Here is a 12044-nt window from a genome sequence, read left to right as displayed (position 1 = left end):
TGTGCCTTCCTTTGCTATTAATCTTGTTCTGAACGTCATGTTTTCCAGTACTTGCCTGTTTTCCTGTACCTATACTTGTGCCAGACTGAAAGGAGAACTATCTTTTGCAGTTCTCCAAGTGTTTAGATGACTAATCCACTGGGACACTTAACCTTTCTTAAACCTAGGTTTTCCAAAACAAATACTGTATTTAACCTGAGCTGCTATGAGGGAAAGTGTGTTGCCCTGAGGAGATATTTCCAAATGCTAACAGAAGTAAAGCAGCAACTCATTTACAGGGTGTGTGTTTAACACTGAGAAATTGCAGATGCAATTGATGGGCTCAGACTGAGAGATCAGCTTTGGGTTTGTCATTGGTTTCACTCAGCTGCTTTTTCTAAACTTCCTGGAAATTTTCATGACCTTGTTAAAAATATGGAATTAGCTTACCTGGGGAGAGACTAAAACCTCCTTCATTTGTTTTCTGTTAAAATAAATCAATTTCTGCTTAGTCTAGGATTTCAATTTCTTTGTCTCCTGTCTTTTAAATAATTTGTGCCCCACTACCATTGGTAGCTTTTAGTCTTCCCAGAGATGGATTTCCATAGACAGATGTCTTGCTGCTTTTGTCCTTTTTAGTACAGTATTCATATATATGGCAGTTTATCAGGCTTAGGCATAATATCTAAGTACATAGCAAACATGTAGACATTCTTCACCCAATGTTTTTTTTCATTTTTTTCTATTTAGAGTGAACCTCTTTGAGTATGAATAGAAAGAAAATGGGTTTTTTTTCAGTACTGCATAAAAAGTTATATCTGATAAAAGTTATGATCTGATTAGTATAAATCCTTAATCCTTAATTAAAGCATTGGAAAATGGGTGTCTGTTTCATCTTAATGTAGGTAGCTAGATAGGAAAAGATGAATGCCAGCACTGACAATAAAATAAGCACAGAGTGATTTCAATAGATGTCTCTGCCCATAACACAATATGAGTAGTTGCCACAATTTTTTTTTAAATCCTTTTATCTTTTTGATTTCAGAGTGTAATGAATATGATGCATGTCATAAGCATTCCATACTCCTTAATGAAAGTGAATCCTCTGTCATGGATACAAAAAGTTTGTCAATACAAAGGTAAGGAACAAGAATATACAAAAGTTTCCTTGATAGTCAGAATCAAAAGTGCAAATTGATAACACAGCTGTCTAGCTTTTCTATGGTGTGTTAGTAATTTTCTCATCGTTGCTGCAGCAAAAGTTGCCTGTGTGAAGTCCAGAGACATGCACTGGGCGCTGGTGGCACATCGAGACCAGAGGGACATCAACCTCTCCTCGCTGCGGATGCTGATAGTGGCTGATGGTGCAAACCCATGTAAGCTCTGCTGCTCCAGCACAGGACAGAACAGGAAGGGGTTTCTCTCTTGCACTTAAAGCTTCAATCTTCACCCATCTTAGCTAAAATATTTTCAAAATACATCTACTACAAACTATTTGACATTTATGGAAACAATAATCAATCTGGGATTTTTTTCAAAGTATATTTTTCTTTAGCTCTTCCTGAAAAAAACTTGATATTCCATATAACGTAAGTTGCAGTAAATCTAGTTTTGTTTAACATCACAGTCATGTATAAAGACTGAATCTATAAAAGCTGAAGCAATGAAGACCTTAAGCTATAGAAAGGATCAGAGCATTTCCTTTGAATGACGGTTCTCAGATACAGAAGTAACAGAGAATTTTAGGGGAATGATTAAGCTACTTTAGAGAAACACATCTGAATCACTTCATTGGCAATTAACAGCATGAGCTGTTTCTCTGTATTATTTAAGATACCAGCATAGAGCTGTTCTGCTTGTTTGTAGTAGTTTGTTTGGAATTTCTGAATTAAATCCTTAATTTCCTTCATCCTAAAATGGAACAGTGCAATGAAATTGATACTGTAAATCTAGCATTAATAGCTTTTCTAAGTAAGCATAATGAAAAGATTTAATGTTTAAAAATTAGTCTTTATTCCCTGTACGCATATACACAAGTGCATATACATACATACATACATATATATATATATATATGTAGTTGTAGCAGCTATGATGTATTTCCCAGTGGACATGGATCCTTTTTAAATGATTTTTCCTGAAAAGCCTATATATTAAACAGTATCACTTGAATAGCATCACTTCAGAAATCAAATTACTTTTTTCTCTAATTGTTTTTTTTTCTTTACCCCAGGGTCCATTTCTTCCTGTGATGCATTTCTCAATGTCTTCCAAAGTAAAGGTCTAAGGCAGGAGGTCATTTGTCCCTGTGCTAGTTCACCAGAAGCTCTCACTGTGGCTATTCGAAGGTACATGTTACACCAGTGAAAATAGACCCATTTAATGTGTATATCTGGTAATTTGGAAAAAAAAAAAAAGAAGAAAAAAATTAAATATGAATCTGCATATTTAACTTCTATTTGATATGCATATTTGCAATTTGTTTATGTCCAAGGAAGACATACAAGAAGAATTTTTAGAGTAATGATTTAGCTTCAGAATGCTTTATGGCTCCCATTGCTGTAAAATTAAATAATTTTAAATTAAATAAGTTGAAATGCACAAGGAAATTCTGTAAATAAAGATGTAAAAATGCCACTGTAAGCATAAAATTAATTAAAATGGGAGAATTAAGTGGAATTGCCATTGAGGAAAATCATATTCTTAAGTACTCTGTTTAGAGAGAATTATGACATTCTGCAGGTTGCTTTTGGCTGACAGGCACTTTTTAACCATTCACAGACACCCAGTAATCATCTGGAAATGCTCTTTGAGTCTAAGGGATTTGTGACTAGAAATAAAATAGATAAATTCCACTAAAACTGCTAAATGCTACTCAAACTGTTAAGTGTTATTTTTATACAATCACAGTGTTGTTCAGACTGGAAAAGACCTTTAAGATCATTGAATCCAACCATTAACCCAGCACTGCAAAGCCTTCACTAAACTGTGTCCCTGAGTGCCACTTCCACACATCATCTAAATACCCAAGGATGGTGTCTCAGCCTCTTCCCTGGGCAGCCTGTTCCAATGCTTCATGACCCTTTGGGTGAAGAAATTTTTCCTCATATCCAATCTAAACCTCCTCTGGCACAACTTTCCTCTTGTTCTGTCACTTGTTACTTGGAAGAAAAGCCCAACCTGGCTGCAGCCTTTCAGGCTACAGCCTTCCTTATCACTTAGGAAGTGGTGAGGTCCCCTCTGAGTCTCCTTTCCTCCAGGCTGAGCCCCCCGACACCCTCAGCCTCTCATAAGACTTTACTCTAGCAGCAGTATGCTGTCAGGAGTGCTGTAGCACACAGTAAATGGTCTAAATATTGTCTGTTTTGGCAGAGTTTTCCAAAAATTGTACATTGAACAGTAATCACTTTGTTTTGAAGTTCGTGTTTCTGCAGCCAATTATAATTGTTTCACGTTAGACTATGCAATATAAACATGTAAAGCACTAAAATAGCATTAAGTAAAATACTTCCTGCCACAAATTCCTAAATACACCATCCAAGTGAAATTTAACTAGATTTTCAATTAGCTTTCCAACAAAACATTTACAGGAGGAAGGACATGAGGCCAAGAGTGTGGTTGATTTTCAGCCACCTCATTATTAGTTTAGAACATCTGAAAGCAATCCATCAGGAACTTACCCTACCCAGGTTAGTTGTCTTTCTGTGAACTACAGGATTCCAGACAGCCCTTCATTCAGCTCCACCAGCCTGCTCTCAGCTTTATACAAGAAGTACCAAGTGTCTTTCCCTTAGATGGATTTCCCTACCATTGGCTGTGCAGGCCTTCGCTCCCTCGGAATGAACTCTTGCCTGTAAGTTCAGAGAGGAAGTGAATGGGCAGCAGACATCTCTTGTGCTGAGCGCTGAGCAGGTTTTTAATTTCCTGGGCCAACCCTGGAAAATTTGGCCCAAATCACAGGTTATGAAGTGGGAGAACTTCATAATGGCATGACTGATGTGCCCTTTCAAGACATAAGCTCTGTGCCTGTAGCCCTCTGAAGCACTAAAAATTCATTTCCAAATTAACTAGCATTGAGACCTTACAAAATAAATTATTAGCACATAGCATTCTGGATAATTCAAAATGAAAAAATATGCATTTTATCTTCAGTGCCTCACTGTGTAATTACAGAGCAGTTCTTACTGCAGTGAGTGTTACAGAACACATCTCCTTTTATTTGAACTCTGTTTAATGGTAAGATAATGCTAGATGAACTCGGGAGGTGTAGTATTTTTCATTTTGTTCAAGCCATCTCCACTGACAGTAAAGTCATTATCATACAATTTCCAAAGAGTTACTGCTGAAGTATGCATTAAAATGACTCCCTGCAGAGCAGACATCCAGAGAGCTCCCTGTTAATGCTCTGACTCTTTCAAAATCTATGGTGTATTTTCATTGAACTTCCTACAAGCAAGAGTAACAAAACCAGTTCTCAGTTGAAATAACCTTATAGTTTAGAAAAAGACAGTAATAGGCTAGAGGTGCTTCAGCCTTAGTGCTGAATCACAAACCCTAATCTTCAAAGGGATGTGTCATGCAAATAATTCATGTTATTCCCCCTTGGTTTACTGCATATTAGTCTGAACCCACTTGCTTAAGGGAATGCAAAAGTTTGAGGACAGTTTTTTTTTCCCTTTTAAATGGCTGGCAAAAAGCAGTGGTTAAATAGATTGTAAATGGTAGGAGGAGCTGCTCTCAAAATGCTTTGTGTGATAAGTAGTGCAAGAAAATGGATGTGGTGAAAGTCCAGATGGCCTCTACTTCTGGAAGTCAGTGAGAAGCCTCCAGGAGACCTTTCTTCTCATGAGCACATGAGGAGAAATGTGTCTTTTGGGGAGCAGGGATGAGAGAAAGTTGATCAATAATGTCACTGAAAGTTCCTTTTACATGATGGGAATGTTATTTATCACAAGTGCTTGTTTACTAGCACCATTTGTTATGCTCTAATGCAATTTCAAGCGTGCTCACATCCTTCTTTGTTGACAATGTCACTTGAGAAATATGGCTCGTAAAACCTATTAATTGAAATTTATAGAGCCCATCAGGGCAAGGCTTACATGAGCAGGACTGACTGAGGTCCATCTAGTATTTCAAGCACAGCAGAGGAGAAATGTCGGATCGAAGGACATTATCTGTTAAAAAATAGTTGTGTTGTGATGGAGTATTTGGAAAAAACGCAGAATTGTGAGCTAAATATTGGCTGTTCAATCCATCCTGAAAAGAGTTGGAGTCTGCTCTTCATGGATGCGTAATCTGAACTCAAATCAGCACCATGTCACCTTCCAGTTTGCATTTTAAAATGCGGGACAGCATGAGAGTCCTTCCAGACATGAAAAGCTCTGACACCTTCCCCTGCCTTGCATACATCAACACTCAACTTGCATACATCAACACTCATTTACTCAAGCCACACTCTCCATAGGTATAATTGTATCCACTGGTGCAGCAGGTGGTTTTATGCTGAAGCAAGCTGACAGGCATCTTGTGCTGATGCTGTGGAATTTTACAGCAATGAATCTGAGCAAAATGAGGCGTTACCAAGAGGCTGCATCCACATTTTGACCATGACTGATGAAGGTGTAATTTGTTTTAATTTTCATGTGGTAAATTAGAATAGGAAGGATTCAATTACATGCACTCAGATGAAGATGGTGAAGTCCTTGTGTCTTCCACAAATACTTGACAGTAAATCTCTGCCAGGTTGCCTCAAAATAGATAACATATAAAATTCAACAAGTTTACTGATCAATTCCAAATATTTGTAATGCAGTTTCCTTCCACTTCATCTACATCATCTTTCAGTATTTTAAAAGTTAGGTAAAAGCTCTTGGGTGGTTAGGCAATCTTTATAATTTTTTCTGAAAATTAAATACAGGCTCTTTTGTGTAAATGTTTGGGTAAAAGTTTGGGTTACTTGCATCTCAGCAGTCCCATATATGTGGATGGGTACTGAATAAGAGAGATAAAAGATGTAATTACTCAGAAATGACTGAAAAACAGGATTTTATTGGGTCCAACAGGGGAAGCAGGAAGGAGAAATTTTAAACCCTTGAAACAGAGGAGTATTTGCAATAGTGGTCCATTAAGCACAAGTAAATGTTTACACCTGCCTGATGGTGCCCTGATGCTCTAACCCGTGTTTGTAGGCCAACAGATGACAGCAACCAGCCGCCGGGAAGAGGAGTTCTGTCCATGCATGGTCTCACCTACGGAGTGATTCGAGTGGACTCTGAAGAAAAGCTGTCTGTCCTGACTGTCCAGGATGTTGGCTTAGTGATGCCAGGAGGTGAGGAACTTCCTTTCAAACTTACAATGATTCATCAATTTGAGTGATTGGCAGTAGAAAGTTGCAGGTGACCATTCTTTGTTGCCGGAACACAAACTTTGGGACTACAAGCTCCTTGAAAATATTTTAGTCCAAAAGCATTACCTTACAAAACATCATGGTTTGGAAATCCCAAGATTTCTTGTCTGCATTTACCTCAGTGTCTGTCTGTGCTTGCATTAGCAGCATGTATTAAATAACCTGCCACCACATCTGTTCCTAAGCTGTGAGGTGTTAGTAGACAAAATAAGGAAGTTAAAGTACTGGGGCTACAAATATCTGTAAGTCTAACCAAGACAAAAGGTTTCAGTAGGGAAATTTTCATAGCCTATGCTAAGGATCAATAAAATTGCTATCTGAAAGCTTGCAGAATGTTTTTCCAAAGCATTCTTGCAGAATGTTTTTCCAAAGGTCTTCTGCTATCACACAGTTACTAGATAGAGGAGGTATGGCTGAAAAGTTCATGTTGATAAATTCAAACTGAAACCAGTGCTTCTGAAGAGGAAGATAACACTTTTCATAAGGCAGCTACATTTTAAATAAGATGCTATGGATACTAGAAAAGGCTAATACTTAATTTTTTTGTAAGAGAATGTTATGGACCAAAGCTATAAAACATAATGATGCATCTTACAAAATTTCAGTTGAACAACTTAAAATAAAGGAAGATACAATTGATTGTTGTTTAATAGTTATCATACAAGATATTATAATAGATGTGCCATCTTACACTTCATATTATGTTCTGATAAATTTAATGAAAGTGCATGCTCCTGTTTATCCTCTGAGTGAAAGGTTGTTCAAGATTTTGTATCCTTGTACCTAAAAGATGCGTTGATTCCCTTCTACTTTCCCGTGATCATCATATCCTCTGTGCAATTACAAAATCTACCAATGCTGTACTCCAGCCCCAGAGATGATAGCTAAAGCAGCATTCCTGATTCTTGTTCAAATGGTTGACATAAAATAGTGCTTCTTTCTCAGACCAGTGCTTTCTAATCCCTCATGTTTAGCTCCTGCTGTCTCTGCAGGCCTGTAAGACCAGACAGGAGTCTGAACTCTGATAGATTCTCAGTAAAATTAGTCTGCTGGAATATCTTGATCTTTCATATGGTGTTACTTGCTACTATCTGAGAGATGGATTTCCTGGTTGCCTGCCTCCCTGGCTGTATAGTAATTATCAAGGGCTCCATTAGGGTAATTAATTTTGCACCAACTGAGGCAGATCTGGTTTTCAGTATGCAAAGCTGGGAACACAATCACATTTCACAGCAATATTACAGATGATCTGCAGTTTCAGAGAGCAAGGCAAATAGGTATTGTTATCAATGTAAAGACTGAGTTTACACTGCATTCTTTATATAAATATCATTCATAGTAGAAAACCACTTGATAATGTTGAACACCGTAATGTTCAAGAAACTGATTATTAGATATTAGTCTACATGTAATTCATTTGTTTATGTCATCTCCACCCTGATGTCTTTCCCACAGCACTTATGTTATTCTGTGGTTCATTTTATAATATTTTTTTAATTCCTTTCTTCTCCCTCTAGCTATAATGTGTTCAGTGAAGCCAGATGGAATTCCTCAGCTCTGTAAAACAGATGAAATAGGAGAACTTTGTGTATGTGCTATTGCAACAGGTACATCATATTATGGACTCTCGGGCATGACCAAAAATACTTTTGAGGTAAGTTGACAAAAAGTGCTAAGTAAAATCCTTCCTTTTGAACTTCTTCTGTTTCAAGGTAGTATTTGACATGAAGTATTGATATTAACAGTATGAGAATAGCAATATTAATCAATGCTTATGGCTTGGGACCTATATTCTAGCCAGATAATCTACACTGAAGTCCATTTCATTAAGTGCAATAGTAGATCTTTATGTGAGTTTAGTTTTGGCTCTGAAGAGCTTTTACTTCAATATTCAAATAAGATACCGGGAGCTGAAAAAAATCAGAAGGAAAGGAGTAAGAAAGACCAAGTTCAAAAGGTAATATTGTACAAGTCTATGTGCAGAATTTGATTATTGCAAACAGTAAGAAAGCTGTTTGGTATCTCTAGAAAGCAGTTTTCTACATTTCCATAGCACTTCCAGCCTTAAGGCTTGTATTTGTACAGAATCCTGACAGATGTAGTCTTCAAGAGATGTATCTGAAGAGCAGAGAAACCTTTTCCTGATTAGTCCCCACCTGCTCTTGTTTGAATTTCCTTAGTTGAAAGCCTTTTGGCTTTGTGGAATCTGTTTTCTGACTCCAGTGCACACAGATGTATTGATAGCTCTGTAGTACCTGCTCACTTCTTACCATTAACTTCTGCTGAAGACAATGTGTAAGGCTGAAGAAATTAGAGAAAAAGTGAAAAAAAAATATTTTAAAGCTACATTTCTTTCTCACTTAATGTTTATGGCAGAAATTAACACTAATACATTTAGGTTTCTCTTAAAAAACTCTCTGTTATTACCACTTTTAATAGACTAATGTGACTAATATCTCCTGCAAAATGCAGAGCTGAATGTTGTAAACACTGCAGGTTATATAATTAAAGGAGACAAGTAGGTATTATTCTACATTCTACTGTTGAAGTCAGGAATCCTACTGTGCTATTGTGATCTGAAATTTGTTGATAACTGATTTTTATGCTGCAAATACAATTGGCAATACTCAGTGTGGGTGATAATCCTGGATTTTACATACTCAAGGGTAGAAAGGTACTTATGTTCATTTTGTAGTACTTGCTGTTATTATGATATCATTCATAATTCATGACTTTCAGCAGTTTAACATCATTTTTAGACTGATTTAGACTAATTCCTAAGCAAATAAACTGCCATTGAGTGATCAGGACTACTTACTCTATTTTAAAGTTAAGCATGTTTTTAAGTGTTCTCTCAAAGTGGATCTCTATTCTGTTTTACTGTGTATTTCATGTTGCAGGTATTAGAGTGTCAAAGAGTTTTGTGTTCCTGTAATGAATTATGGCCAAGAATGTATAAGCATTAAATCTGTTCAATAAGAGTCATCCATGGGCATCTGGCAGCAGAATTTGACCTTTCTTTTTAGATGAACCTTCAAGAACAGTATATAGGCATGGCATTCTACTTGCCATTGTCTTTTTGCCTTTAGACTATTTGAGTTTAAAGAAATGACTGCAGGAAAGTGTGGTTGTGTTAGAATGCAGCTCAGAGTAGCTCACGTGTCAAAAGAATAACACTGTGCTAATTAGAGTAGAAAAAGCCATAGGAATCTGTCTGTGGAAGTCACGTATGTCTGGTGTTCAGACATTTAGAGAGGTGCTCTGTAGGGCTGTATTTTCACTTCCTGGTGTGCTACAGAAGACATTATCACTAGTATTCTGAGAACTTAATTGACCTTAAATAAAAATGTGGTCAGCTGAAAGAATCATTAATGTACTGTACCTTAAAATAGCTTCACTTCTAGCCTGCCTGTTTCTTACACTGTGCTGGAAATGGGCATGAGGTACTGAAAAAAAAACTCTACTGAAATGTTCATGAGTTAAGCTCTCAGTTAACCTATACACAGCACCTCGAGTTGGCAGTCTGCTCAGCATGGGTTTTTTTTTAATACTGATGTTGATTTGTATATTTTTAAGGTCATAAATTATTTACAGGCTCACAATTACAGAAAATGTGTATGGTAAACAGAATGGGATTGAATTTGCTGGAACTCAGGTACACACCAGTGTAGGAGTTTCCTGACACTCCCTTTATGGTCAGTGAAGGATAAAGAGCATCACCAGTGACCTATTTACTTTGTTTCAGAATAGTCATCTGAGAGAAAATGCCTGAAATACTCTGCAGCCTGATCTCTGTCTATAGAACTGAAGACCCATGTTTCTGTTTTGCAGGTGTTTCCTATGACCAGTTCTGGTGGCCCTATCACTGAATATCCTTTCATAAGGACTGGACTCCTAGGCTTTATAGGACCAGGTGGACTTGTCTTTGTTATTGGCAAAATGGATGGTTTGATGGTTGTCAGTGGAAGAAGACATAATGCTGATGACATTGTAGCAACAGCACTGGCCGTGGAACCCATGAAATTTGTCTACAGGGGGAGGTTTGACCCTTTCTTTTTTTATATTATGTAGAAATCTTTATTTTGCTTAGATGAAGTGTAAATGATCCAGATGCTTTCAGAAAGCAGTGCCTGATCTGCATTGTAATTTCTCTCCAGTTCTATTCATATTGCCTGAACCAGGAGACAGCAGAGGGAAGACCAATGCAATGTTGAGGCAATGTTTGGATACCAAGGTCTTGAAACTGTGATTACTGAAATTTCCAGTTGAACAGCTGGTTAATTCTGAGGGTGTTGGCTCAACAGGAGCCTTTCTGTGTGCACTGAAATTTCCAATATGCCTTACACTGAAGTTTTTGAATGTGAAAGTGGTTCTTTGTGTGACCTTCCTCACTTCCCAGTGCTGAAACTGAGCAGGAGACATCCAAAACTTCTGAGCCTCATGCAATAGCACGTGCTCACACTCCATCACATGTCAGACCTCTCACAAAATGATGTTGCAATTACCATCTTCTAAGACAGGGCCAAGGAAGCTGCTTATGCTGGCTCTTATATAACATCTTAGCAATAACCTTGGTGTGACCCAAATGTAGTGCTTTTCATCTTCCAAGAATGTTCACTTCTCAATCCTGCTGTGACATTCTGCTTGTATATACATGGCTGTAGAACAAAACCTGCTGTTTCGACTCCAGAAGTTATCTAAAACTGTTCTTGTAGCTTTTTCCCATAAATATATTAATAATTGACACACCAGGAGTCTAACTAATAAGTAAAGAAATCAGAGTTGTAGAAGGTTAATGCAGAAGACAGTTTTTTCCCTCTGTCCTGGCACTAAATGCTCTTCTCTCCTCCTATAGAATAGCAGTGTTTTCCGTGAGCGTGCTGCACGATGAAAGGATAGTTATTGTTGCTGAGCAAAGGCCAGACTCCACAGAAGAAGACAGTTTTCAGTGGATGAGTCGAGTTCTCCAGGTAATGCTCTATATGTACGTTTGGAAGCTATTTTTTTTCTTACTTTATATTCTTTTTATTGATCTTTCAGGCCCCTAAGGTAACTGACGTTTGTCTTTGAGTAATTGTGAATCCACCTTCAGTTGCACTTGCTCTTAATGAGCACAAAATGAGATTCTTCTGAGTGACAGTTCCTATTTGGTCTGTACACATCCAGAGAGTGATCCTTTTCCTAATCAAAATGCTATAAGAAAACAGGAATGAATTGAAGTAAATAATAGCAAAGAGAAAGTAGCATATGGTTTATAAGGATATCGTAATTCTTTACTTCAAAAGGGGAATGAATGAATGAATGAATTGATTATATACTCTTACTATCAAAAGCTACCAGTCTCTGCTCACAGTTATAAGCGTGGGTACAGAGTTGGCCTCATCCAGATTTATTTTCTTTGACAGGTGAAAGAGAATTATGTGTTTTTAGTGTACCATGTTGATAGCTAAAATAAACTGAATGAAACTCGGCCTAAAAATCCCAATTTCCCCCCACTGAAATGAAGTGATTGATTAGCTCAGATCTAGGTATCTACAGTGAGGTTATCTTCTAAGAGGGACACCTCTTCCAAAGAATCCCATTCCAGCAGTCTGGCAATATCAATATAATACTCAGGGATTTTTTCAACTCTAATGTCCACACACAAAAATGTTAGATA

General features: G+C 37.4%; 1 protein-coding gene across 1 annotated transcript in view; it reads left to right on the top strand.

Moving 5' to 3' along the window:
• Positions 1-12044, top strand: part of DIP2C (disco interacting protein 2 homolog C) — a 308057-nt gene that overhangs the window by 231256 nt on the left and 64757 nt on the right. Inside the window, exons 16-22 of the mRNA XM_053984007.1 lie at positions 1025-1118; positions 1236-1355; positions 2213-2327; positions 6168-6307; positions 7903-8039; positions 10217-10425; positions 11241-11355. Of these exons, the coding sequence (XP_053839982.1) occupies positions 1025-1118; positions 1236-1355; positions 2213-2327; positions 6168-6307; positions 7903-8039; positions 10217-10425; positions 11241-11355 (930 nt within the window). The remainder of the gene's footprint in view (positions 1-1024; positions 1119-1235; positions 1356-2212; positions 2328-6167; positions 6308-7902; positions 8040-10216; positions 10426-11240; positions 11356-12044) is intronic.

Source organism: Vidua macroura, chromosome 1 (genome assembly GCF_024509145.1).
Source record: "Vidua macroura isolate BioBank_ID:100142 chromosome 1, ASM2450914v1, whole genome shotgun sequence".
NCBI lineage: Eukaryota > Metazoa > Chordata > Aves > Passeriformes > Viduidae > Vidua > Vidua macroura.
The sequence above is the reverse complement of the archived record's forward strand: the minus strand, read 5'-3'. Positions and strand labels throughout refer to the sequence as shown.